Source organism: Labrus bergylta, chromosome 1, assembly GCF_963930695.1.
Source record: "Labrus bergylta chromosome 1, fLabBer1.1, whole genome shotgun sequence".
Classification (NCBI taxonomy): domain Eukaryota; kingdom Metazoa; phylum Chordata; class Actinopteri; order Labriformes; family Labridae; genus Labrus; species Labrus bergylta.
Window position 1 is genome coordinate 29544294 of NC_089195.1, and position 26073 is coordinate 29570366.

Below are 26073 nucleotides of genomic sequence, written 5' to 3' on the forward strand. Positions count from 1 at the left end.
AATGCTAAATTAAATCCTGGATGTATATATTCTCATTCTTACTTTTGATATTTTTAGTGCTTATTTACTTTGTATTTAATATTATATTGTGTTTAAATTTGCTAATATTGTGTTTTTTGCTCATATTGCTGCTGTAACGCCACAATTTCCCAGTTTGGGATCAATAAAGTAATTCTATTCTATTACAATAGCTGTTTTTTTCCTCCATGATATAATATATATAATTATATCACCATACATGTGTGAATTCTAAGAGGAATATAACTATTATAAACACAAACTGTAATAAAATGTAAAGCGTCAGGTCGTCACGATAAACGGATTCGGGGTGTTGAAAACAGAGAGTGTAATAAGAGTGCGACCTGACTCCCGCCATGTATCTGGAGGCTGCAGTACCCGCTTGAGACCAAGGAGGGCGCTGTGCCCCCAGCCTTCAACACACACAGACAGGACTGACTGAACGGACGGAGAGCTTTGTGCCGAAAAACTAAACCCAACCTGTGTCAGACTAATGAATTAAAACGGGCCACTCGAGAGGTAAATACTCACAAAGAAGACGCTCGGCAAAATATCCCGCGGTCGTAGTTGAAAGTGTGTGTTTGAAAATAGATTAATTTGGCATTTTTTTTTATGTGGTTGCTGAAAATCATCCGTGAGGGGGGCAAGTTGTTTTAGTGAGAGAGAGAGAGAGGGGCGACGGTAGCAGCCCTTCTTCTTCTTCTTCTCCTCCTTCTTCTTCTTCTTCTTCTTCTTCGCCTGTAAACTAGCGGCAGTACGGAGCGATGCGTTGAAGTTGGGGGAAAAAAAAGAACAGTAACAAGTAAATAAGCTTCGTTGTTTTTAACTTCACAAAGTAGTTGAATTTAGTTGTAAACACGCGGATTTTGATCACGATCATGTGTGTTTTTTTTAAGGTGTGGGGGGGGGGAGATAAAAAATAATACTTCACTTCCTCTGTGGTAGTCTGTAGCTGGGAGATGTGATGGGGGGCTACCTGAGTAGTTTGCGGCCTATGCTAACCACTTAGCCACCACTGCTAAGCTACATTAGCCGCTCGCTGCTAACGCTGCTTCCCGCTAGTCGCTCACCGTGTTTGCATTGCAACGAGCTAGCTGGCTAATTTCAGGACCTTGTATGACAGTAGCCAACACACACACACTCACACACACACTCACACACACACACACCGGTCGTGTTTCACACCTTTTTTTCCCCCAGGCTGGACATCCAACAACTTTGCGGTGTAGGGAGCTGTAAGGTTAGCGGAACTCCTGCTCAGCTTGTTTTCAGCAGCTGCACAATATTAGACGAGACATTTTTTTTGCGGGGTGAAATATGGAAGTGGTGTTTAGCTGAGGGTGCTTTAGCATGCACGCTGATGATAATGCACTAGCCCTGCTTTTTGATGTCAGAAAAGTTTTCAAGAATGTGATGTGCAGCATCAGTTGCTGTCACTTTGTGAAGGGGTGGGGGGGTTAACGTTGGGTGGTGTGCAGAAAGGGAGTGATGCTTACAGGAAAAAAAAAAAGAAGGGTTTTTTTTTTTTTGATAAGTGCGGTAGCATGGTTGTGTTGAACTTTTGTTTTCTGACCCATAGAGGCCAGTAGAAGACCGTGTGGACTCTGCACGACAACAAGCATGGAGTTCCCGCAGCAGCAGAAACCGGCGGGGGACGGAAAGATCACCTATCCGCCCGGAGTGAAGGAGATCACGGACAAAATCAGCAACGATGAGGTGGTCAAGCGGTTGAAGGTATGTCTGCCCGTACAGCCAGATGTGTGTGTTTTGATAGTGTGACCCCCCCTCCTCCCCCACCAGAATAGAATAGATGTTTATTGCCATTTGCACAGGGACAGGACAGGTACATTGGAATTCTTATGCGTTTCTCCCTGAGTCAGCTTCTACAAAAAAAAAAGTAAAAATTATACATAAAATAGAAAAGCTTTATAAGAAAAAAAAAGAGTAGAAAAGTACAAAAAAAAGTAAAAAATAAATAAGTTGTTGTAACAGTTAAGTGATTTAAAATAAACTGTGCAGAAGTTATACACTATTAAAGCAAAGATATAATACATTTATCAATAATAATAATACTTTTATCAATAATAATACATTTATCAATAATAATAATAATAATACATTTAATTTGTAACGCACTTTAAATTTTTGCACAAAAAAAAATCTCAAAGTGCTACAGGAAGAAAAAATAGAAATAAAAACAAATTTAATCAACTAAGCAACTAACGAAACTGAAAGCACAAGGATACGATAGGATAAAACTTTATTGATCCCCAGAGGGGAAATTCGGGCGTTACAGCAGCACAGACAAGAAAGCTCAAAAATACACATTAAACAGGGGTTATATACAGTACAAAATGAATGATGAAGTTAACTGGGGAGAATTGAGACAGTAACAAGCAGAAGGTGGGTTTTTAGGGCCCTTTTTAAAAGCGTCAGCAGACTGTGGAGCCCTCAGCTGCTCGGGGAGAGCGTTCCACAGACTGTGGAGCAGAGGAGCAGAAGGCCTGGTCACCCATGGTTTAGTCCTGGGGGGGGATGAAGGAGGTTGGTGTTTCCAGAGCGGAGGCTTCGTGTGGAGGATTGTGGGGTGAGGAGTTCTTTGAGATAGAGGGGGGGCATTTCCATGGGTGCACTGGTAGGTGAGAAGGGTGACTTTGTGTTGAATGAAATAGGGAGCCAGTGTAGTGTCTGAAGGAGGGGTGGGTCCATCAGGACCCTATACAATACAATATATTGTAATATAATACAAAGAAAAATAACAAGGGGAACACTGTACAATGAAATGAAAATATAAATAAGTTTTCTTATTGCACTTATTATCTCTTATTGCACCTGAGGTTATTGCACAAATATTGTTCACATTATATAATTGCGCTGTTTTTAAGGTTAATATTGCACACTTGTATTGCACTGTGAAGCATAGAACAATGCCAAACCTTCCTAACTTTGTGAACTTCTGTATCTTAATTCATAAGAGGTTGTGAGTCCCTAAGGGTAGATGATGATGATGAATTTATTTTCGTGTCATGCACACAAAGTGTCCAACCCTCATGGGCTTTTAAGACACCAAAGAATTCAGTTGCAGTGGTTCACATTTCAAAATCCTAACATTACAAAGTTGCCGGCTCCTGTCAAAGTTCAGTCTTAAACAACGTGTTCTGTCTTTTTTCCCCAGGCTTTACAAACAAAATCTGCTTTAACAAAGGTTCCTTTTTTAAAACACAACTCAAGTTTTTCATAATCGTCTAACCAAAAGAAATCAACATAATTTGAAGACATTCTTTTAAAAAGAACATCCCTGATGTCAGCATACATCGGGCAGTAAAACAAAAAGTGAATCTCGTTTCCAATTTCTCCTAACTCAGAAACCTAACTCCTCTGGAATGGAATTAAACCTAGAGATTGTTTGTCCACTCACATCCCTTTTTATTGAGAGTGTTGCCTCTGCAAAAAAAAAAAGTACTTACAAGCATGTTATTGCCACCAGATTAATAAGTGGCCAAACTTTACAGCAGCTCATCTCATACCCTAAAGGCTGGAAACATAGGATGATCCCAAAATGTCAGTTAAAGTAAAGCAAACATAACATGCTGTAGCTACAGAACAGTGACCCATATTTGCATCAAGCCCTCCTTTAGAAACAATTTACAACATTTACATATTATTGTCTTCTAAGTCAACATGACAAACTTGTTAAAAAAACGTGTACACAAAGCATTTTGTAAGCAGCATTACCACTCATTTAACCTGCGTTGGGTCACCTGTTCAGTGTGAGTCCAGTATTTTATCTCTTGTAATTAGGGAAGCACCGATGCATTTGGATCGGCCGTGTTGACAGACATTGGCAAGTAATGTGGTATGAGCCAATGTCAGCAGCTGATGTGTATTTGTTGTGTTTTATCAATTTCATGATGCCATCTATTACACCTATCTGCTGAACAGTGCCGATTCAGAGAAGAGGTTCTTCATTGGGCACCTGTTGGACAAACTCTGTTCTGTTTTTCGTGGTCAAACATGAGAGAAAATGTTGTCATTGTGGGAGTCTTACACCTTGAAGATGTAATGAAAAAACATTGGTTTCTGCATTCGGCTAAATTGTTATGGTAAACATCGGTAATGGCCGTGATCGCTGCATCCCTACTTGTAATCTTTTCTAAATTTTGACCAAGTCCTGAGAGAATAAAATGGTTTTATAAGATGCTCAATGCACTCCTTTGTTCACCACCTAGTCCCTAACTGTATCTGTGTTTTACACTGTCACAGCTGAACTTTCCCTCTGACTTCACCAGGAGTTCCTCCTGAGTCCTGCCAGCCCCCTAGTTATTATTTTCAGCAGCAAGTCTGAGTGATCTGATTGGGGAAAAAGCAGCAGTTATTAAACGGAGAATTCACCTGGAGTGAGTGGCAGAGGGTAGTGACATTTATATCTTGTGACTGGTGAAGTTTTGTGCACATAAATAAACTGCTGCATCATGTTTTCTGTTATCCAGTATGTTGTTCTCCGCTCTTATGTTGATATTGTGATGCCGTTGAACTACACGTAGCATTGATATAAGGCAAATACCCTCGTTATAGTGTCATATAGCGGTCTCTGTTGCTTTGTTTGTCTGCTGCTTCCGTGTCACTTCTCAACTCAGGAGACACCCCCCCCTTGTCTGACAGGGAGGGTCTCCCACTGTAAGGTGCATATTTGAACAGCCAGGCCAGGAGAATCTCCTCAGATTATCTAGATATTTTCAGGAGTGCATATGTGAAGACAGCCTGTGTGTCTTGGCCTGCTCTTCACCAGTCTTTCACATTGCTGTCGGGTGATGTTATGTCACTCTTGTCGTAAAAAACAAATCATGCATTTCGGTTTGTTTGATGGCTGTTCAGCTGATCACCATATCAGTACGTCATTGATGGGGCGGCTGTGGCTCAGTGGTGGAGTCGGTCGTCTCTCAACTGGAAGGTCGGGATTTGATCCCCAGCTCGATGTGTTCTTGGGCAAGATTCTAAACCCCAAGTTTCTCTGGCTGCTTTGTCAGCGGCGTATGAATGGGATTAGATAATACTGATGGTTACTGTACATAACTGCCTCTACCATCAGTGTGTGAATGGGGAGGTGTTATCTGCGGTGTAAAAGTGCTGTGACTAGTCAGAAGACTAGAAAAGCACTCTACAAGCTCAAGTCCATTTCCCCATAGACCTTTGAGTAGAATGAGGTGAATTTCTGTTGAATTCAAAACAGGCATTGTAATCGAATGGCTTCCATGCATGTAGAGATGTTAAAGTAAGGAGAATTTGGAGTGGTTTCCAGAGATGTTTATGGATCCCATGACACTCATTCCGAAAGGTTTTTCTGACATCCTAGAGACGGTTAAGCACTTTGACTTTTAAGCACATAAGCTTTAAATAAACATGCTGTGTCTTAATTGTCTGTCCTGTAATCTAGGCACTTGACTGATAAAAGACTTTTGTGACATATGTTGTACCGCCAGTAGGGCAACAAGTCAGCAGCAGACAGGTTATCATATAAGGCTGACGTCCCATTTATACAGTCAATTCATCTACAGTAAGCTGCTGTCATAAATAGTTTGACCCCTTTCCTGTGGTAAGTAGGATGAAACATTTCTACACATTTGACACTGCAGGGTTTATGTTCTTAAAAACAGTTTCATTGTTTTTGCCCCATTAGTCAAATAAAACTGCAACCCACTGCCATGCTCTCTGAAAGTTACTTTTTAAATATACATTCAGCAGCTGCTTCTTTTGGGACCCCTTGTAAAATCTAATAGAACAGTTCTTGTTATGAAAACCCTTCAGTATAAAGCAGTCCAGTTCAACACTACTGCCAACTACAACATCTATGGAGATCAATTAATGCCTAGCACTATTCAGATTGGCTGTTCAAAGTGTGATAATTACGTCCCTGACACAAGTTCACCTTCAATTTGGACGTCTTATTTAAGGCATAATGGGGTGACCAAGTTGTCACACCTCTGTGCCGGCATCTGAGGTAGTGATACAGGTGCGGCAGGGGTGAGACGGGATCACTGTAAGACTGCCAGTGGGGTCATACAGCACTGTGTGTGTCTGCATGTCTGAGTGTGTGTCTGCATGTCCTGCCTCTCGTGCTTCCATGACGTACATAAGCAGATTCTATTACAGAGCTGTTCACACAAAAAATATCATTACAGTCTTTTTGTTAAGTTCTGCATTATACTAATCATCTCGCATTACATTGTGTTTGCTTTTTTTGCCTGGCTTTCTCACATCTTTAAGTAATATATATTGTTTCAAGTTGTTAGTTTGTGTTGGACTTCAATTGCCATGGCTGATGTAAATGGTTATTAGTTCCCCCCCTTTTCTTTCTGGAAAAAGAAACAAGATGTGACTACAGTATTTTATCCCTCCAGTCTTGGTGCATAAGCTCCTACTGCTCTGTAGCCCTTTTCACAAACTAGCCGACTAAACGGTTAACGTCACCCTCGCTATTCTTACATGTTGGCCTACAATGCCGCTCAAATCCTCAAACTGTAACGCCTGCTCCTCTAGCTCTACTGCCTTGATGTAAATAAGCACAGTTAACTGATAGCATCTCATAGGACTAGCGATGAGGTAGTATTTTGATCAAGATAATTACGTGTCATGTTAAATATCATATTTTCTGGAGCAATGCGTAACCACATTTAGCACAGGCTAACATTAGCCACGCTCAGCAACTAAATTACATTGTTGTCCTGCAGAAAGTGGTAAATAATTGTGCCCAATGTTGACTGCTTTCCGATTGTTTTAGTATCTAAAGAATTGCTGGGGAGACTGAATTTAACTTTCCACTTCACAGACTTGAAAATTAGTCGCCGGGAACATAACTATTTTTCACATACTGTATGTTCTCCTATTCCGCAAATTGTTGTTTGCACATTTTACATTCCTGCGTGATCTTGTAGTTCTCCTGTGATCTTGTAAACCTGTTTGTACAACTGCTCATAACTGTGGTCACGCTCCAGAAAAAGAGCCAGTGGGGCATGGCGCACATTGGTTGCACGTCAGTTGCAAAATGTAAATGTCATCAGCCCACTTGCTCGCTGTTAATTTTCCTGACTAAAACATTCTGCGTTCTCACATCAACTCCCCCCAACTATACAAGTCAGGGTGAAATACTCTGCTTTTTTGTGAATGTTTGGATAGAGCTTGTGTTGTGTGTTTTTTAAAAAAGAGCAACAGGGGTGTCTGTTTGGCTCAGCTGTTGAATTGTGCTCCTCATGGGCAGAGCCTACAGTCCTTTTAGACTGTCCTGGGTTCAAGTTCGACCCTCGACTTTCGCTGCACGTCTTTCCCCCACTCTCCCCTCGCAGTATTTCCTGTCACTCTGCTCTGTCATATTGATAAAAACCTACAACGGCCAAAAATATCTTTGGGGGGTGAGTGAGGGAGCAAGCAGTAGATCTGGTGCAATGACATTTGGTATGAAGCTTTTTTTGGAAACTTTTCGACAATTACGGGCAGTCAGGGAAGGCCTGCTTGAGAAACAGACAACTAGAGAGTAAGGTCTTTTAGGTGCTTTTTGTAAAGGGTCTCCAGATAACATTTGTTATGAATTGGCGCTATACAAATAAAGATTGAGAGTTTGAAAGTTTGTGAGGTGCCAAAACTTTGTGCAGGAGTTCATATTTTGGATTGGTAATTTAAAAATCTGGAAAGATACCAGAACACCAATTTTGTCTCCAATAGCGCTTTTCACAAGGTATACAGGAGACATGCCTTTTTGTTTTCTGAAGTAATGAACCAGGTGTGACGGCTTGTTCAACTCTCAGTGAAGTACATAAAGCGTATTTAACAAGCTGCATTTCTGGATCACATGACATTTTCATCTGCAAAAGTTGAGCAAAGCTTTTCTTTTCTTTTTTCTGGACTCTATGTTGACCGGTGCTCCCTGCTTCACCGCTCCACAGTGCCTGTCACAATGATGTGAGTGGTGAGGGGGCAGGGTTTTTATTTTCCTGCACTGCCGGCTCTTGAACACCGCCAAAACGCTTACCTGGTTAAATGTGATAAGTGAAGATTGGTGAGAAGTTTTGGACCAATACTTTCTGGAATAACTGGTGACCTGATTGAATAGTTGACTGGTTATTAGAAGTTATCACAATGCTTGAATAAAATGTATAAATTGCGGCTTGATTTAAGTTCAAAATCTTGCAGAAACTTGTGTCTTGTGTCCGACCTTGCATCAGCAGCCACTTGACATTAGTCATAGATATTTTAAGAGAATGAACTACTCTATATCGATGCTGCAGAGATACACAGACACACTCCACAGGCCCACACACTCCTTTCTGTGTGGAGAGGCTTTATCTGCTCGGTTGGGACTGTTTCAGCTAGTGGAGGGTTGGGGTGAGTGTGTTTAACTGTGTGTGTGTGGGAGTGAGCGCTGTGCTCTGCAGTCTGTTGGAGCTGTTGGCCCATCCCCCATCCCCGCCGGCTGCCTGGCTGTTTCGTGAGCTCCACTGCTCTACTTTGCCTCCCTGTCATACACATTACACACACACACACACACACACACACACACACACACACACACACGCACTCTTATCTTACTCACAGAGGAAGTAGTTTACAGTTTGGTGTCCTGCCTATCCATTAAAACTGAGATATCTACGAGTGCTGTGCTTACAACCTTTTAAGACATTGGTGTTCAAATATAACCTAGAAAACTCTAAAATATGTTCTTGTTAATCTTAAACATGGGTCTTATCAGTCTGCCTTATTCATTTTAGCTCCCGTTTTCAACAAGAAAACAGAAATTAAGGATTTGAGCCAGGCTTTTTAATGATTTGATTCTCTAAAATACACAGCATACTTTTCAAACCCAATGGATTTGTGTTTATTTTACCAATTGAAACTGTTTTCTCAGATGTTGTAGGCTACTGTATCACTTGTTGCGTGATGCTACCTGAAGCTTCCTTGTTGCGATAATAATTGGAACTCTAGCTTTAGCACCTTTCCACTTTTGGCTAAACGGCTGCTGCCAGTGAATGGCAAAGTAGAGGCACTCACAGGTGAGCAAAGAACTGATGTCTGTTGTGCCGTCCTGCGGAGCTCCGACTACCTGTGCAACCTAAATGGGCTGCAGGTACTGCCTCATGCTACCAGTACTGGCAAGGACACTAGCGGAACACAAAACTAGAGAAGAATCAGTCAAGAAGGATATGAGACAGAAATGGTCTGTGGCCAACGCATGAAAAACTATTCCCTTTTTGGGGGTTGTTTTGCTTTTGTTTCCCCCTTTGCACCTGTTGTCACTTTTCATTTCTTGCCAAAGCTGGTGAAATTAATTCTAAATCAGTTGTGCTTCCTAAATGGACAGACTCAATGGTCAGAGTATAACACAAAGTCAGTTATAGTTCAGAGATTTCAGTCTTCCTTTAATCTTTTGTTCCTGAAAAATAGTATCGGAACAACATTTGAGTAAACCATGTTTTACAGACTGAGTTGTTCTATTTGTGATGATGTAAAGCATCATTGTGAAGTGTGTTGTTCCTAAAAAAATAAACATCAATTTTGCAAGCGTGCATTTGTATTGGTTTTGTATGGGAAACACAATGACGGGTAGTGCTGGCTGTAGCCATTGTACTGAAGTTAACAGTGTTTTTTATGCCTGGTTGTAACACACTTTTACAGTTATTTCAACACTCAGGCATTTTGCCCAGCTTACATTTAAGTTCTGCAGTAAAATTTAAGGAGCTGTTGTCCTTCAATATTTTCAAATAAAAAATAAAAGACTTGGAGGCAGATTCCAAAGGATGCCGATGCTTTTAGCTGGACTGCTTGAACTACTGACTCCCCAATGTGACTCACAGATGGTTCTCCTTTAATGCAACATTTAGTGTGTTTGTAAATTGTACTCTGTCTCCCTGTGTGTCTATGACGTCTGTAACTTTGTGTTCTTGCTGCTGCCTGTCTTGGCCAGATCTCCCTTGGAAAAGAGCTTCTTAATCTCAGTGGGTCCAACCCGCTTAGATTAAATAAAAATTAAAAAATACTTGAATGTTAGGTTCTTGGAGAGGCGCTGGTAGCCTAGCCCTTAAGTCTTCCAGAGAGGGCGGCCAGGGTTTGAATCCCATCTGCTGCTCCTCCCCTGCATGTGATTTCCCACTCTGTTTCTGACTCTATCCAATGTCTTATCTCTAAAATAAAGGCATAAAAGTCCAGAAATAAATCCGCTGTCACAGCAGAATCACACAGATAATCCTAGACAAAGCCCAAGAGGAAAGCATAAAACTAAAGAAATTAAGATTGATTGATTTTTGGCCTTCTCGAGACGCTTTCCTATCTCACCCTCCTCCCTTGTTGCTCTGTTTTCTAGATGGTGGTGAAAACCTACATGGACATGGATCAGGACTCTGAGGAGGAGAAGCAGCAGTATCTCTCCCTTGCGCTCCACCTGGCCTCTGAGTTCTTCCTCAGGAACCCCAACAAAGACGCACGGCTACTGGTGGCCTGCTGTCTGGCCGATATCTTCAGGATCTATGCTCCCGAGGCCCCCTACACCTCCCACGACAAACTCAAGGTCAGGAACAGACCCTGGGCCGGTGACGAAGCACTAACCTGAAGGGAACAGTACTTAAAAGCAGTCAAAATGTCCTTCTGTTTGTTACGACTAAATGGACAACTTGTTCACTTACAAGAACATAACAAGACAAAAGTCATGTGAAATCTTCCCTATCCTGACGATGTTATGAAGTAAACATTTGATTTTAAGGAGGAAGAGAGACTTTGATATGTTTGTAGATGTAGAAGTATCCAGCAGAACATTAGAGATTTCTAACCTGCTCTGAGTTTTGGCTGACTTTACCAACTCTTGTGACATATTAGATCAAATCCTATTTGTTGAGCGCTTACCTGAAAGGCTTTTTTGAGATTACCTGTACTTACATGAAAATGATTAATTAAATCAAAAGTTAAAAGTGTCATCTCATCTTGTCTCCAGGATATCTTCTTGTTCATCACCAGACAGCTTAAGGGACTTGAGGACACAAAGAGCCCGCAGTTCAACAGATACTTCTACCTGCTGGAGGTAAGGCGCCTTTTAACTGGGGGAAAAAAATAAGAGAGGTAACTTGTGTTTTGGTGATTACGCATCAGGATGCTGATAACTAATGTTTCCTTTGTGTTTCTCTAGAATCTGGCGTGGGTGAAGTCGTACAACATATGTTTTGAGTTGGAGGACTGCAATGAGATTTTCATCCAGCTTTTTAAAACACTATTCTCCGTCATCAAGTAAGACTCTCTGTGAAATCTCTTCATATTATTGACCTCACATTTTGTTCTCTACAGTCTGAATTATCAGACCTGTTTATATAAAAGTGGACATCTCGTACTAAATCTCCTGGTTGTGATTGTTTGAACCGACTGTGATCAAAGTGCTTGTTAAACTCCACTTTTGCGTTAGATTTCAAAACAGGCAACCCAGATCTTATGTCTTTGCCGATCTTGTCCTGTACATGCATAAGCAATGTTCTCACAATGAACAGACGGGGGGGGGGGGCTGGTTTAGCTCTGCTGGTAGAGCATGCACGCCGTGTACAGAGGCTGTGGCCCTCGTAACACTGGTTGCAGGTTGGGACGCCCAAACCTGATGCTGTTTTGTGCATATCACAACTCACTCTCTCTCCCCACATTTCTCATCTATCTTCAGCTGTCCTGTCCAAAGATCTTGTAAATCCTCACAGTATGTTTAAGCTTACAAATCCAAATCCCTCCAAAGTTTAAAAAGTCCCCCCACAGTACGCAAGGAATGAAAGGGTTTGAAAAATAGTGTAAAATGTCAGGACCGTCAAAGCCCTAACTGTCACCTCTCAAAGCTTTAACACATGAAGATTCGCTCCTCTGTACTCCCTTCAAATAGTTTAGCTTACGTTTTTGCTAATCGTCATGATCACAGGTTAAACGGGTACTTTTCTAACACTAGATGTGAATGGGGTCTACACTCAGCGATGATTTGTGATTTTTAGTTTGTTTTTAAAGTTTGTCTTTTGATCTATGAGGTGAGACACTTGAGATTTTAACGCTGCCGTCTCATTGCGTCTTGTTTCTCTTTTTCCACAGTAACAGCCATAACCAGAAGGTGCAGATGCACATGATGGACCTGATGAGTTCCATTATCATGGAGGGAGACGGAGTCACACAGGAGCTCCTGGATACCATCCTCATTAACCTTATTCCTGCACACAAGGTTTACACACACAGACACACACTTTGTGATTTACTGGTTAAATATATAATTATCTACTTTGTTATCCAAGACAGTTTCATCTTCATGGTGATCTATTCTTACCTGTCCTGACCAGTCCCATGTTACTCTGTATTATCGTGTCAAAAACGTGTTTCCCCTCTGAAGAAAACTGTTCAATAAATGAGAAGATTCAGCCTTTTATGTTTCTAAAGATGTGGTATACAGTCGTATTGGATACTGACCTAAATCTTAATGTTTCTGATGTTAACTGTCAGTTTTATTAAAACAGTTTTTAACTTCTCTTTGAACAGAATCTGAACAAGCAGGCGTACGACCTCGCTAAGACTCTGCTGAAGAGGACGGTGCAGACCATAGAGACATGCATTGCTAACGTGAGCAGTTCTTACTTTTGTTCTTGAGCCTTTTTCAACATTACGCACTTTTCTTCTCTACAAATATTGTCTGGAATAATGCATTTGTCTCACAGTGCTTTGTTTCCTTTTTCAGTTCTTCAATCAGGTTTTAGTGATGGGAAAGTCATCAGTCAGCGACCTATCGGAGCACGTCTTCGACCTCATCCAGGAACTGTTTGCCATCGACCCCATGTTGCTAACATCTGTCATGCCACAGCTGGAATTCAAACTCAAGGTACACACAACTCACGCACAGTAACCCTCAGAAAACACATCCAGACGATGCTTTGCTCAAATAAAATATAATTTAGAGAGTAGAATTCATAGGAGGGATGTAACTCTATATTTCTTATATATATTCAATATATATATATATTTATATTCAAACGACCAGATTTAAAGGCCTGAACACACTCGAATATTTACTCTCAAGAGTTCACGGTGATGCCAATCCACATGTTAGTTGTCATGGCAACCCGTGCTTTTAACCACGACAGAAAGGAAGTGAAAATTATTTTAGTTTAAAAATGTTTGTTCATTTATTTAATGTGCCATATGGCTTTGTGGAATACGCACATGAACGCTGCTTCACACAGTGTGAGAAACGCTTCACAGCTTCGTCTTTTTTTTTCCATTTTTGAGAGTGAGGAGGAATAAAATAAAAATCTGTTTAGAAAGAGTAAAAACATATATTTTGCATTGTGTGTCCGCAGAGCAACGATGGCGAGGAGCGTCTAGCTGTAGTTCGGCTGCTAGCTAAGTTGTTTGGGGCCAAGGACTCAGAGCTGGCCTCACAGAACCGACCACTGTGGCAGTGCTTCTTAGGACGGTGAGTTACAAGAAGACCACAAGCTAACACACTTACACAGAGCATGTGATGCATTGAGCTAACTGCTTCAACAAAAAACAAGATGCATGCACTTTGTTGTGTGCGAAGTTATCCCATCATCAACAGTTAGAAAACTCATAAATCAAGAGCTAGAATCCCCCTGTTGTTGTTTGGAAACATTTTATTTTTAAAGTCTGGAGATGCTGATACTGATTTTTTTTTCTTTTCTAGGTTTAATGACATCCACGTTCCAGTCAGGCTGGAGTGTGTAAAGTTCGCCAGCCACTGCCTCATGAACCACCCCGACCTGGCCCGGGACCTGACAGGTGAGCTTGAACACTCACTGTCGTCTTCGGTCGTCTTCAGTGCTTCTGCTGGAAAGTTTATTCACACTTCTTCTCCTTGTCATCCATCAGAGTTTTTGAAGGTGCGTTCACATGACCCAGAGGAAGCCATTCGTCATGATGTCATTGTCACCATCATCAACGCCGGGAAGAAAGATCTTAACTTGGTCAATGACCAGCTGTTGGGCTTCGTACGGGAAAGGACCTTAGACAAGAGGGTGAGACAACACACTACTGAATACTTTATCTCATGTATTCTAATTGAAATAACCACTATAATACAAATCGTCCAATCTGGTTCCAGCAGTTTTTAATCACGTCATCCACTTTGATCCCCCGCAGATTCTGAATCCCAATCCCAAATTCTGAATTCCAATTTAACCTGGGTTACTTTTTTAAGACTTAGATTAATGTCAATATAATATAATGACAAAAATCAAAAAGAGCTTTAAATTAGACACTCTCGAGGTGCTGGATAGCCTAACGGTTATGTTGCACGCCCCATGTACGGTGGCTGTAGTCCTCATCGTAGCGGCTGTTAGTTTCGAATCTGACCTCGGCCCTTTGCTGCATGTCATCCCCCATTTTCTCCTCCCAACATTTCCTGTTTGTCTTCAGCTGTCCTATCTAATAAAGACAAAAAGGCCCAAAAGAAAATCTATTAGACACACTGATATCGCTTCACAAGTTTAAGAGTATCATAAATAACGTTGTCACAGAGGCGTACTGTGTATCAGTGATCACCTGTTTGAAACTGTTTAATTTTTCCCATGTTGTTAAAATTCTGTCTCTCTTCCTTGTCCTCCCTCCCCCTCTAGTGGCGTGTGCGTAAGGAGGCCATGATGGGCCTGGCTCAGCTTTTTAAGAAATACTGTCTGCACCACGAGGCGGGCAAAGAGTCTGCAGCCAAGATCAGCTGGATCAAAGACAAACTGCTGCACATCTACTATCAGAACAGCATCGATGACAAGTGAGTGTTATTCATGATTTGACTCATACATGATAATAAGAGTTACTAAAGAGAGCAGCAGAGTCCAGTGTTGTTTATGTTCATCTGTGAGATTAAATCATGTGGACTCTAACTTGCATCATGATGTCTGTTTTCACATTATTAATGAACGCTCTGCTCCTCCTCTGAAGGTTATTAGTAGAGAAGATCTTTGCTCAGTACATGGTCCCTCACAGTCTTGACACCGAGGAGAAGATGAAGTGTCTGTACTACCTGTATGCCTGCCTGGACACAAATGCTGTCAAGTAAGTAAACAAACCTGACCTGAAAAGAATCCTATCAAAAAGGGCTTCATAGTGATTGTCCCCTGTGTCCCCCCCTCTCTCGTCTCATCTGTTTCTTGTTGTAACTCATCTTTGCTTTCAGGGCACTGAATGAGATGTGGAAATGTCAGAACATGCTCAGAGGCCTTGTCAAGGAGCTGCTCGACCTCCACAAGCTGCCGGTGGTGAGTTGACGCGCACAGATTTAAGCATCTTCACTGATGTGTTTAAACTCAAGTATCTTTGACATGTTTCTCTCTTATCATCGCTAGTGTGAGGCCAATAACACGGCCATGATGGGGAAGCTGATGTGTATCGCCAGTAAGTCTGAAACCACACAAACTTTTCTTTTTTTTAACCCTCCATCTCCCATCATTTCCTTCCAAATGAAAAAGGTTAATTTGACAAGCATCCTTATTCTCTTTGCTTTGTGCTTCCAGAGAATCTACCAGATGCAGGAAAGGCCCAGGACTTCATGAAGAAGTTCAACCAGGTTCTTGGTGAGGACGAGAAGCTCAGGGTCCAGCTGGAGATGCTCATCAGCCCGACCTGCTCCTGCAAACAGGCTGAGATCTGCGTGGTGAGATACTGAACACACACACACATACACAGACAGCCAGTCTGCGTCTCCCTTTAACACATACTCCAAAGTGTCAACATGTTGCTCACAAAATGATGCCCCTTATGAGTTTGTTTTTGAGTCCATCTTCTGAACTGTCGCAGTGAAAAATCTCAGAGGAGCTTTTTTTTTTAAGTCTTGAGTTTTACAAACACAAACCTGTGTGTAAATGTATCAGGGCTGTGTTGGTTGTCATCTGGTTGTTGATGAAACAGTTAATTGACTTGTGAATTGTAACTTGAACAATTACTTTATTGCTCTAAACCTTTACATTAACAACTCCTTTAAGGTCAAAATAAGGGATTTTCTTTGCGGCTTTTAACATAACTAGTGTTAATGTAAGACGGTTGATGTTGTTTTAATGTGTAGCGTGGTAACTGAAGTAATATAGTCAAAGTTTGCCTCACTGTTCAGTGGTAGGAGTTGAGGAAGAAGAGAAAAAGACTAAGTGTTCTAGGCGGAAAGGGTTCAAGGTGAAGGGCTGAAAATGTGAACGAGGAAAAACTGTCAAACAGCTTGTGTTGCTGAAGCTTCGGACTGGTTTAGTGAATGTCTGAGATGTTTAAGATGGTTGTTTTCTTTTTTAAAAACATCCTTCACCTTCTCCTCAAATGCTTACACATGACCGACATGCTCCCTTGATGAGCAAGGTTCACTTTACAAATCTTGTAGGCATTTATTTTCTGTGCCGCGTTGAGAGTCAAATGCTCCTGGACTTGATAAGTTGGTAGGTACAGATGGTGTTGTGTCGGTCGTCACAGTTCTAAGTTTTGTTTACCTGTTGCTTCACAGTAACTGTTTTGCATACACAACTCTGAGCAGACAAAGTAAGAAAGTAACTCGGCTCTGGAACATGATCATACGTCAGCGCACAGCATGAAACAGAAAAGGAATGATGTCACCAACTAATAATTGACAAATCACCATGAAATGTACTTAGTCATAGATTTTGCCCACAATGTCAATGAACCCTTTCACCCCTAAAAGGCAGATATAGAGGTTGTTATTAATGATGCACTGTTTGTTTGTTTGTTTTTGTGCAGAGGGAGATCACTAGGAAGTTAACATTCCCCAAACAGCCCACCAACCCGTTCCTGGAGATGGTGAAGTTCCTGCTGGAGCGCATCGCCCCCGTGCATATCGACTCCGAGGCCATCAGGTCAGAAACAGTCTGACACACAAACATATGTTGCTCAATATCATAACAAATCACAAATTAGGCAGATGATCGGTTTGTCAGCCGTAAACGCGTAAGAGATTACACAACTATCCTGGCACAAAATGAATAAATAAAATCGGATTTCAGATTCTGTTTTATTGGATTTGTGTCTTTTGTACATTGGACACAGACTCAGCTGGTCATGAGACAGACCAGCGGCCTGTGTGTTTGACTACCTCACTGATAGAGCAGTACAGACAGCATGAAGCTCTCTATATCATTGTGTAACACCATAAACAGGCTTTTCTCATTCACTGAGACACCTTGTGGTGGTGTGGTGTTCCTGCAGTCCTGAGGCGAGGAACAGGTTTAACCCTTTATGCTTTATGGAAAAACACCATGAAGGAGGAAACACACACAGCGACTGACTCTCCTGCTAAAATAACACAGTGTAACCCTTTGTGTTGTGTCTCATAGAGGCGAATATGTTCTTCTAAAAGTGTTACGTCTTTGTTTAAATCATCTCAAGCTTTGTTGAGTTTAATGACAGAGTGGTGATGATGATTTATATATTTTTTCTTTAGCGCTCTGGTGAAGCTGCTTAACAAATCCATTGAGGGTACAGCTGATGATGATGAAGAAGGAGTGACCCCCGATACAGCCATCCGCGCTGGTCTGGAGCTACTCAAGGTACACAGCTTGGACCATTTATGATGTCATAATTGGAGGCTAATCACAAAATGTACCATGTGTGATTAGCTGTTAACAGGGGCTTGAAAATGCCAAATAGTGATCCGATTGTGTAAAGCTGGTCTTTGTGTCTGCTGCTTGTAGGTCCTGTCGTTCACCCACCCAACAGCGTTCCACTCTGCAGAAACCTACGAGTCTCTGCTCCAGTGTTTAAAGATGGAGGATGAGAAAGTGGCAGAGGCAGCCATCCAGATCTTCAGGAACACGGGGCAGAAGATTGAAACAGAGCTACAACAGATAAGATCGTAAGGGAAATGACATAAGAGCCATTATTCCTAAACAGTAAAATGTTATGGGGCATGTCTGAGTTCAAAGTGTTGCGTCATGACTCTTCTGGCCGTTTAAATTTAATCTCAAATCAATAAAGGAAGACCAGGTTTTGAACTTTGGCATTAGTAATAATGGTCCACATAATGAAAGAAAGAAATAATCCATTTTGTGTAAGCGTGATGTCTGCTCTCATGTTTCTCCCAGGACTCTGATTCCCGTCCTGCATCAGAAAGCCAAGCGGGGCACACCTCATCAGGCCAAGCAGGCCGTCCACTGTATCCATGCCATCTTCAACAACAAGGAAGTGCAGCTAGCACAGATTTTTGAGGTAGGGGACGGTTTTCTAACTGGATCTATATTGTATTAGAAGTAGTCTGTTTTTATTTTCTTTCTCTACCACGTCTTTTATTTTAGTGGGATGCACTCATGTTTTGTTCTTTCATCCCTCAGCCTCTCTCTCGTAGTCTGAACGCTGACGTCCCTGAGCAGCTCATCACTCCCCTCGTGTCCCTGGGCCACATCTCCATGCTGGCTCCAGATCAGTTCGCTTCACCAATGAAGTCCATTGTTGCTAACTTCATCGTCAAGGACTTGCTCATGAACGACAGGGTGCGTGGACATAAAGAACTTAAAAAGACTCCGTTTTTCCTCCTATGCTTTTATATTATTTATCTATTGTCAAACATACGCTGTCTTCAATGAAATCATGTTTATGTCGAGAAAGGATCAAGATTGTCTTTTCCCTGTTTGTCTGCAGTCTGTGGGAAACAAGAATGGAAAGCTGTGGTCGGCCGATGAGGAGGTTTCCCCGGAGGTCCTAGCTAAAGTAAGACACTGCATTTGTTTCACCTGTTGCCTCCTGTGATATTTCATTTTTACTTCATGCATACACGTTCATGATCAAGTGTTGATGACGAGATCTGGTGCTTATACTACGAAGCAGGAGTTCATGTTATCGTGGTTACTTGAGGGTTAACGCTGGGATTTCAGTAGTACGAAGATGTGTCACTTCTTAACCTGGATAGATCACCATGGTAACCTGTGCCGCACGCCTAACCTGCTCTGGTGCAGGTGATCTTCGGGATAAGAGCTCAACCTGTATGAAACACTGCCTACCGACCAATCAAATGTCTTGAGAAGGGAGGATGTAGAGAAAGACCGACAAACACTTTCCTGTATGATGAAAGATTGTATTGATGCTTCACAGTTATCCTACGAGAGAGACTAAACAAAACACTGAGGCATTTGACTTTTTACCCCCTTTTAATCCTGTTTTTTCTATTCATTAATATAAGATCCATACTGTTCTGTAAACTGTTGCAGCTGCATCTGAAATATCACGTCTCAAACTGTCACACAAGCCAAATTTGAGTAAATTATTAATTTCAGTAGAAGCCTGAGTTACTTTCAGATCTATCGGGCACAATCCCTCAGTCAGCGATATTTTTCCTCTACCATTTCTTCCTGAATTTCTCGCTGCAGCTGTGTTGAATTTAATCAATTGTGTGTTAAACTTCTTCATGTTTTTTTTAAAATCATAGTTTTCTCTGTGTTTGTAAAGTACTAACTGAAGACTCGTTCAGGGTCGTGATAGTTTATATGAAGCTAACGGCACCTCTATTGTGTGATAGCACTCAGAGAAACTATGTGTTGACTTATAACAGTGATAATCAACTCCGTGTGACTGTGATCTCATCTGTCAGGATTAGTAAAGCCAGATTTTTCTAAAAGATGCTCTGGGTCTGTTGAACTTGCTTTGTGTTATAGCCCCCTCGAGTAAAGCTGATGAGATCGTTCCTAATGATTCGTTGTCATTCTGCCCCCCCCCCCCCCAGGTGCAGGCCATCAAGCTGCTTGTGCGTTGGCTACTAGGAATGAAGAACAACCAATCCAAGTCAGCAAACTCAACCCTGCGCCTGCTGTCAGCCATGCTGGTTAGTGAGGGAGACCTCACAGAGCAGAAGAAGATCAGGTAACTGTAGAGCCTGAGAGACAAGCAGCAGAGAAAGAGATAACCTAAGCTGCTTTCATATATGCACCCTTAAAATATTTAGATAATTTCAGGAGGACTTCTCCTGTTGAATCTTTCTAAATCTTCTCCTCTTTGTAATCCCTCTGTGTGTTTGTTTTTTTCTTCCTCCTCGCAGTAAGTCGGACATGTCTCGTCTGCGGCTGGCTGCAGGTGGAGCCATCATGAAGTTGGCCCAGGAGCCCTGTTACCATGACATCATCACACCCGAACAGTTTCAGCTCTGCGGCCTTGTTATAAATGTCAGTCCCTCCTTCACGTCTCACCTTTTTTTAAAAGCCTTTTCCACAAAAGACAATTTGAAATGTCATAGTTAGAGAAGCTTACATTAAAATAAAAAAGAATTACCAGTAATGATGAATTTCATTTAGCTGCTTTGGGGTCCTGGTATTTTGTGTGCTGGATCGCTGTCAGAATGGAGGCAGTTACTAACAATTTTAGATACGACTGCTTCTACTTTTACAAGTCAAAATGTCTGCTGAGATAAGGCCTGTTGTAATAATCTCAATACAGTGTGTGCACATAAAGACTAAAGATTACATGTCAGTAAATTCATTCACAATGTAAACATTCCAATGAGTCAATAGTTAAATGTAATGCCTCCGTGTCCAACTGCTCTTTATGTACAGGATGAGTGCTACCAGGTCCGTCAGATATATGCTCAGAAGTTGCACCTGGCTCTGGTCAAACTGACGCTGCCCCTCGAGTACCTGGCTGTCTTCGCCCTGTGTGCCAAGGACCCGGTGAAGGAGCGCCGCGCCCACGCCCGACAGTGCCTCCTCAAAAACATCTCTGTTCGCAGAGAATACATCAAACAGAACCCGCTCGCTCAGGGTCAGTGTTAAACTCCGGGCTGTGTTATGGAGCTCTCCAAATGGTCACACTGTCGAAAAAGTTTTCTTGAGCTGCAATTTGATCCCATCAGTCAATCAGAAGTTGATATTTTACATAATTAGGTGTTGAAAACTTGCCCAAGTTTGTTCATTTATTTTCTAAGATTGAACTTTTTTAAACATTCAGGAATACAAACTTGCATGTCCAAATATTTTTTTGCAAGTGAACTAAAGAGATGAAAACTTGTTGACATTAAAAGTGGATTTATCGTCTCTCCTTAGAAAAACTAGTCTCCCTCCTTCCTGAGTATGTTGTTCCCTACATGATCCACCTGCTGGCCCACGACCCAGACTTCACAAAACCACAGGAATATGAACAACTCAAAGACATCAAAGAGTGAGTGCTGACGCTGTGTTCTTGTTCACCGCCCGAGACTAAAACCTGAGTCTGAATATGCAGCTGTGACAAAAAGCCCTTGACTGAGCGTTTGTGTTGTTGTGCTTCTGTGTTCAGGTGCTTGTGGTTTATGCTGGAAGTGTTGATGACCAAGAATGAGAACAACAGTCATGCATTTCTCAGAAAGATGGTGGAGAACATCAAACAGACCAAGGATGCTCAGTGTCCAGATGATATAAAGGCCAACGAGGTACACACACACACACAACTTAAACCTGCCCTGAAAGCAAAGAGACACTTTCCAATTTGATTGTTTCTCTTTAAAGAAAACAGAATGTTGTGCAGGTTGTAGAGTTTTTGTTAAATATGCAAGGTGCCAAATAATCTTAACCCGCGGGTCTTACTGATGGTTTACAGAAGCTGTATGTCGTCTGTGATGTCGCCCTCTTCGTCATCGCCAACAAGAGCACTGCCTGCCACCTGGACTCCCCGAAAGACCCGATCCTACCCTCCAAGTTCTTCATCGTCCAGGACAAGGCAATACAGACATTCTTACTGTGCAGCTGTGTCCTTAGATTCATTCCTCTTGGGAGTTAAAGTGTTTGCACTCTCAGACTTGTGAAGAATACTATTCACTCTCTTAAGTGTCATTTTAAAAATGAAAGTAAACACTCTTATGTATGATATTTGTGCTTATCAAAGCTTATGTGTTTACGTTTCTCTCAGCAGGACTTCAAAAATGATAAGGAGTATCTGTCGACGGAGATGAGACAAAACCTGCTCACTGGAAAGGTGAATGCAAAACACCTGATGCCACCGTGACCGCTGCATGTTTACTGAGCTGTTCACATCATGGAGACGAATTATACACAAAACACTTAGTAGTACACACTATCAACATTAACAATTAAAGTTGTAGCGAGGTCTAATTTGAAGGAGGGGTGGAGAGGATGAATGCTTTACTAGGCTAACATGTTTGAGGAATGTGTACATTACGTTATTGATGCCTCTGAGGAGTATAATGGGTTAGAAGCATTTAATGCAAGTGTTTTTTATTCTCACTAAAAGAGTAATATGGTTTAGTAATGAGCCAAATGGTAAAGCATAGAGGGAGGACTCGCTTTACAGGAAGTTGCAAAGTTGCAACTCTTATGAAGCTCAATCACTGAGTATTTTTATACACAACATAATCCTCAAGTATCTTAACTTCTAAGTGCTGTCTAGCTAAACAACTCTACCTGTCATGCAGCCTAAACCTGCCCCCGTGTTGAGCGCCGTGAATAAGCCTCTGACAGTACCAGGGAGGAGAATCTTCACCAAGACCACACCTGCCTCAGACACAGCGAGTAACACCAGCACCAACTCCTCCCCGCTAAGCTCCTCCACCATCAACAAGAACAGGTACACACACACACTCACTCATGAATTCATCATCATAAGAAAAAACAATGCTCTCTTCATATTGTGTGATTTATTTATTTATTTATTTTTTAAAATGTGTCTTGTGAAAACAGCAATTCTGCCACTGAGTCATCAGAGAGCCCGGCGCAGGAAAACAACGAGAACCCCGTCATCAAGAACGACGAGGGCAAGAAGGTTGGTTCAGACAGGACGAGCAGCTGTGCATCAAACAACACACACACTCTTAAAAAATGTTATCTCAACTGAGCTTTCCTCTCCCGCCTCCCCCAGGTGGAGCCCAGTCAGAACACGACCCCTGACGCCGAGACAGGAGCGGTGCCTGTCAAACGACGCGGCCGTCCACCTAAACCGCCTGCTGCACCTGTCGCCGCTGACAAAGAGGGAGCGCCGGCGCCGGTGGCAACAGCAACAACCGGGGCGGGCAGAGGAAGGAAGAGAATGGCTGATCAATGCTCCAACTCATCTGCAGAGTCAATCAACGCCAAACTGTCAAAACAGCAGAACGACGAAGGGACAAAGAGACAGATTGACTTGCAGAGGTGAGAGAGGAGAGAGAGACCCAGGAAGAGGACACATGGGTTGATAAATGATGGAGGAGACGGTTATGAGAGAATTTGTGATAGTGATGCTTTTAGCTCTTTTTTTTTTTCTCGTCATCCCTCAGGTGTTAACTTTCTTCTTTTCAGGTGGCTATTTGTGAGCAGGGAGATTAAAGAAGTGAGCAAGTGTGTTCCCGGAGAGGACACAGAGAGAGCTGTAGGGTCAGTCGGCCTCCTCCTGGGCAGTGAAGGCGACACTGAGATAGAGCTGGAGTCCAGCCCTGAGGGTGTCACCTGTGGCAGTGAGGACAGAGAGCGTTCCCCCCAGAGAGATACAGAGAAGTCTACAAGGAGAGCAGCTCTTTCTGACAGGCAGGGAGAGCCCAGCAGTGGTGACAGGGAGGGCAAGCTGGCAGTGAGTTGGATAAGAACTGGATTTGTCTAAAAACAGACCTTCCTGCTACACAATGTGTTAAGCCTTTCTGATATATATGGTGCTTTCACACTTTCACAAAACTCTTGAAAACTCCCTGAAATGTTCAGCAGCATTCATGAAACGGCAAAATTTTGCATCATAGCGACAAATAGCGGACTCTGGGCCAGATTTACTAAGCTCCCAATTAAAGAGTACTACATTGCGTGTTCACTCCAAAAGTTTGCACGTTTGGTTGGTGGGCGTTTTGCGGGTGATCTACTAAGAAAATTTGCAAAACAGGTGCAAACCTTGTGGAGGCGGTAATATTTAAGTTAGGCTTTTGCGTGTTCTACTGGTTTACATCACGGAGAGTTTGGACAGAAAGCAGGATGACAGCAAACGCAAAACATGTGTTAGTGGGAGAGGCAAATAAACGCACAATACTTTTGAGTTATAGGAGATAAATCTGAATTTTACAAAGAAAATTTTGGTTATAAGAAAACCTCGGCATTAGGCAGGGCCTCTCTTTTCTTCCCTTAATCTTAAGAATGAAGTGTCATACATCGCGCAGGAGGTGTGAGCTGTCTCCTCTGTGGACCGGACGCTCTACACTCGCCGTTGTTGCGCACCAGACAGCTGGCCAGCGCTGTGTCTGATCCGACATAAATGCCTGGAAAGAGATATCGAAGACGGGGGTACAAACAGTGGTGAGGTCCCCCAGTCAAAGCGTCCTACAGAGCAGCAGCAGCGGGCTTTGGAGGGAGGAGACGCGCGCACTATGGAGAGGAGCGCACCGGAGGGGGCGAGCTGGGGGAGAGACGCACGACCCGAGAAAAAGGAAATCCCCAGTTTAAAATATAATGTTGGCGAAAAGAGGGAAATAGGACGACATAAATGTCAATGTTGAAATTCTTTAGAATTCAGAGGCTGTGGATGTTCAGTTTTCTTTGGCTGCAGGCTATGGCAACAATAGCCTGCAGTGTAATCATGGTGTTTCTCTTCCTTAACGATTAGGATATTGAATCAAATTAAAAAATAAATGCATGCCATTTGAAACATGTAAACACTTGTGGGGAAAAACACGATCTTTATGCCTTCTTTTGTTGTGCCTATGTCTCCTCCTAACTATAATAACAGCAGCCTGTTGTGTGTAACACTGGTCTCCTGGGTTAGCACGTTCTTTTCAAAAGTGTTAAATACAGACACCGTCACAATCACCGCAATTTTTGTCAGGCTTGGTAAATCACAATGCGTGTACTAACTTGTTTGCACTTTCTCCTCCCAGTATTTTGCACGTTCGGGCAGAAACAGCCCATATTGCATATTCATTAAGTCAAACATACTAAATGGTCAATGTGTGTTGTTTTGCTCATTTGAAAGACGGAATCCTCACTGCGTGCCATTAGTAGATCAGATAGCACACAGTTTTTGCTGGTGGTATCAAGTTTGCACACGTTTTAAGACACGCAAACCTTTAGTAAATCTGGCCCTATGTAGCTTAGTTTGCGACTTCAACCTTGTTATTGTTACTCCGAGTACATGCTTTGTTGTGATTCTTGTGTTTTTAACTGTTTGGGTTGTAACATTTTGACAGAACAGGCAGGTGATGATGCTGACGCTGATTTCAAACTTTGTGTTTCAGGTAAAGAGGAAACCGGTGAAGGGGAAATCAAGACAGTAGATGAAATGGGCCAGACACTTCCTCGTACCTTCCCGACCGTGCTCACATGCTCTCTCCGACCTTTAAAGCTTTCCTGGACACGTTATGGACCTTTCTTAAAACACACACACGTACACACACACATAACAAACACACACCACTGATATCCTAGAAGGTTTTAAATACCTTAGTCTTGATTTGAAGCTCATTGTATGTAGGTCTTACTTAAAAAAAAAAAAAAACATGTTATTTTTTTTTCCTTTGTGTTTGTTGCTCTTTGCTTCTTTTGTGGAGCCATTTTTAAGAAAAACAAAAAACAGGATGGACATTTTACAAACGTTTTAATCTGGTTATGATTGTTGCTTATTAAATTCCCTGGGAAAAAATCCTACTGTACGTGTCCTGACCTCTTCCTCCTTGTGTCTCTCACTCTTTTCTTTTCTTTTTTTGTCACACCTTTATTTGTAAATACCTATATGCTATGCTACCTTGCAGCTAAACCTTTTGGAATATCCAGGATCATTAAAAGTTGCAGCAGATGGGTCAAATAAAGGAAAAACAAAGTGTAAGATTTGTGCATTTATGAAATATATACTGGCACCTGAAGTTTAGGAAGTGTGGTACGTTAGCTTTGTAATACCATTAAAAGGCCAGATAGAAACTCTGATATCTGAATCCTGAACTGCGATGATTGGAGTATTTTATTTCCTCTTCCCGTCACATTATTCTGGACACCATCCAGTCTCCTTACTGGTCAGGGAGTCTGAAATCCAGTTGAGCACTGGCGAAGTGTGAGACCGATCTTCACCTTGGAAAGCTTAGACGATATATTGTTACAGAAGTAGATGTTCAGGTTTTTGTTCTACCATATATATTTTTTGTACTTG

At 42.0% G+C, this 26073-nt stretch overlaps 1 protein-coding gene across 5 annotated transcripts; it reads left to right on the forward strand.

Moving 5' to 3' along the window:
- Window positions 1-381: 381 nt before the first annotated feature.
- On the forward strand, window positions 382-25577 carry pds5a (PDS5 cohesin associated factor A). 5 transcript variants are annotated; one of them, XM_029278886.2, is made up of 34 exons: window positions 382-537; window positions 1598-1752; window positions 10367-10570; window positions 10991-11077; window positions 11183-11280; window positions 12109-12235; window positions 12547-12627; window positions 12743-12883; window positions 13362-13477; window positions 13709-13803; window positions 13894-14039; window positions 14640-14791; window positions 14962-15075; window positions 15197-15278; window positions 15366-15414; window positions 15534-15673; window positions 16756-16871; window positions 17456-17561; window positions 17706-17866; window positions 18096-18219; window positions 18342-18500; window positions 18649-18717; window positions 19727-19863; window positions 20039-20162; window positions 20550-20754; window positions 21036-21150; window positions 21268-21400; window positions 21568-21687; window positions 21877-21942; window positions 22400-22551; window positions 22665-22746; window positions 22843-23111; window positions 23259-23526; window positions 25169-25577. In XM_029278886.2, exons 2-34 carry the CDS (start codon window positions 1639-1641, stop codon window positions 25205-25207), a joined length of 4191 nt encoding a protein of 1396 aa, XP_029134719.1. In that variant the 5' UTR covers window positions 382-537; window positions 1598-1638; the 3' UTR covers window positions 25208-25577. The 5 variants fall into 5 exon arrangements, with proteins under 5 accessions (XP_029134719.1, XP_029134722.1, XP_020497570.1 ...); XM_029278889.2 differs by having other exon boundaries at window positions 21880-21942; XM_029278887.2 differs by lacking the exon at window positions 382-537 and adding an exon at window positions 622-820.
- Window positions 25578-26073: the final 496 nt, after the last annotated feature.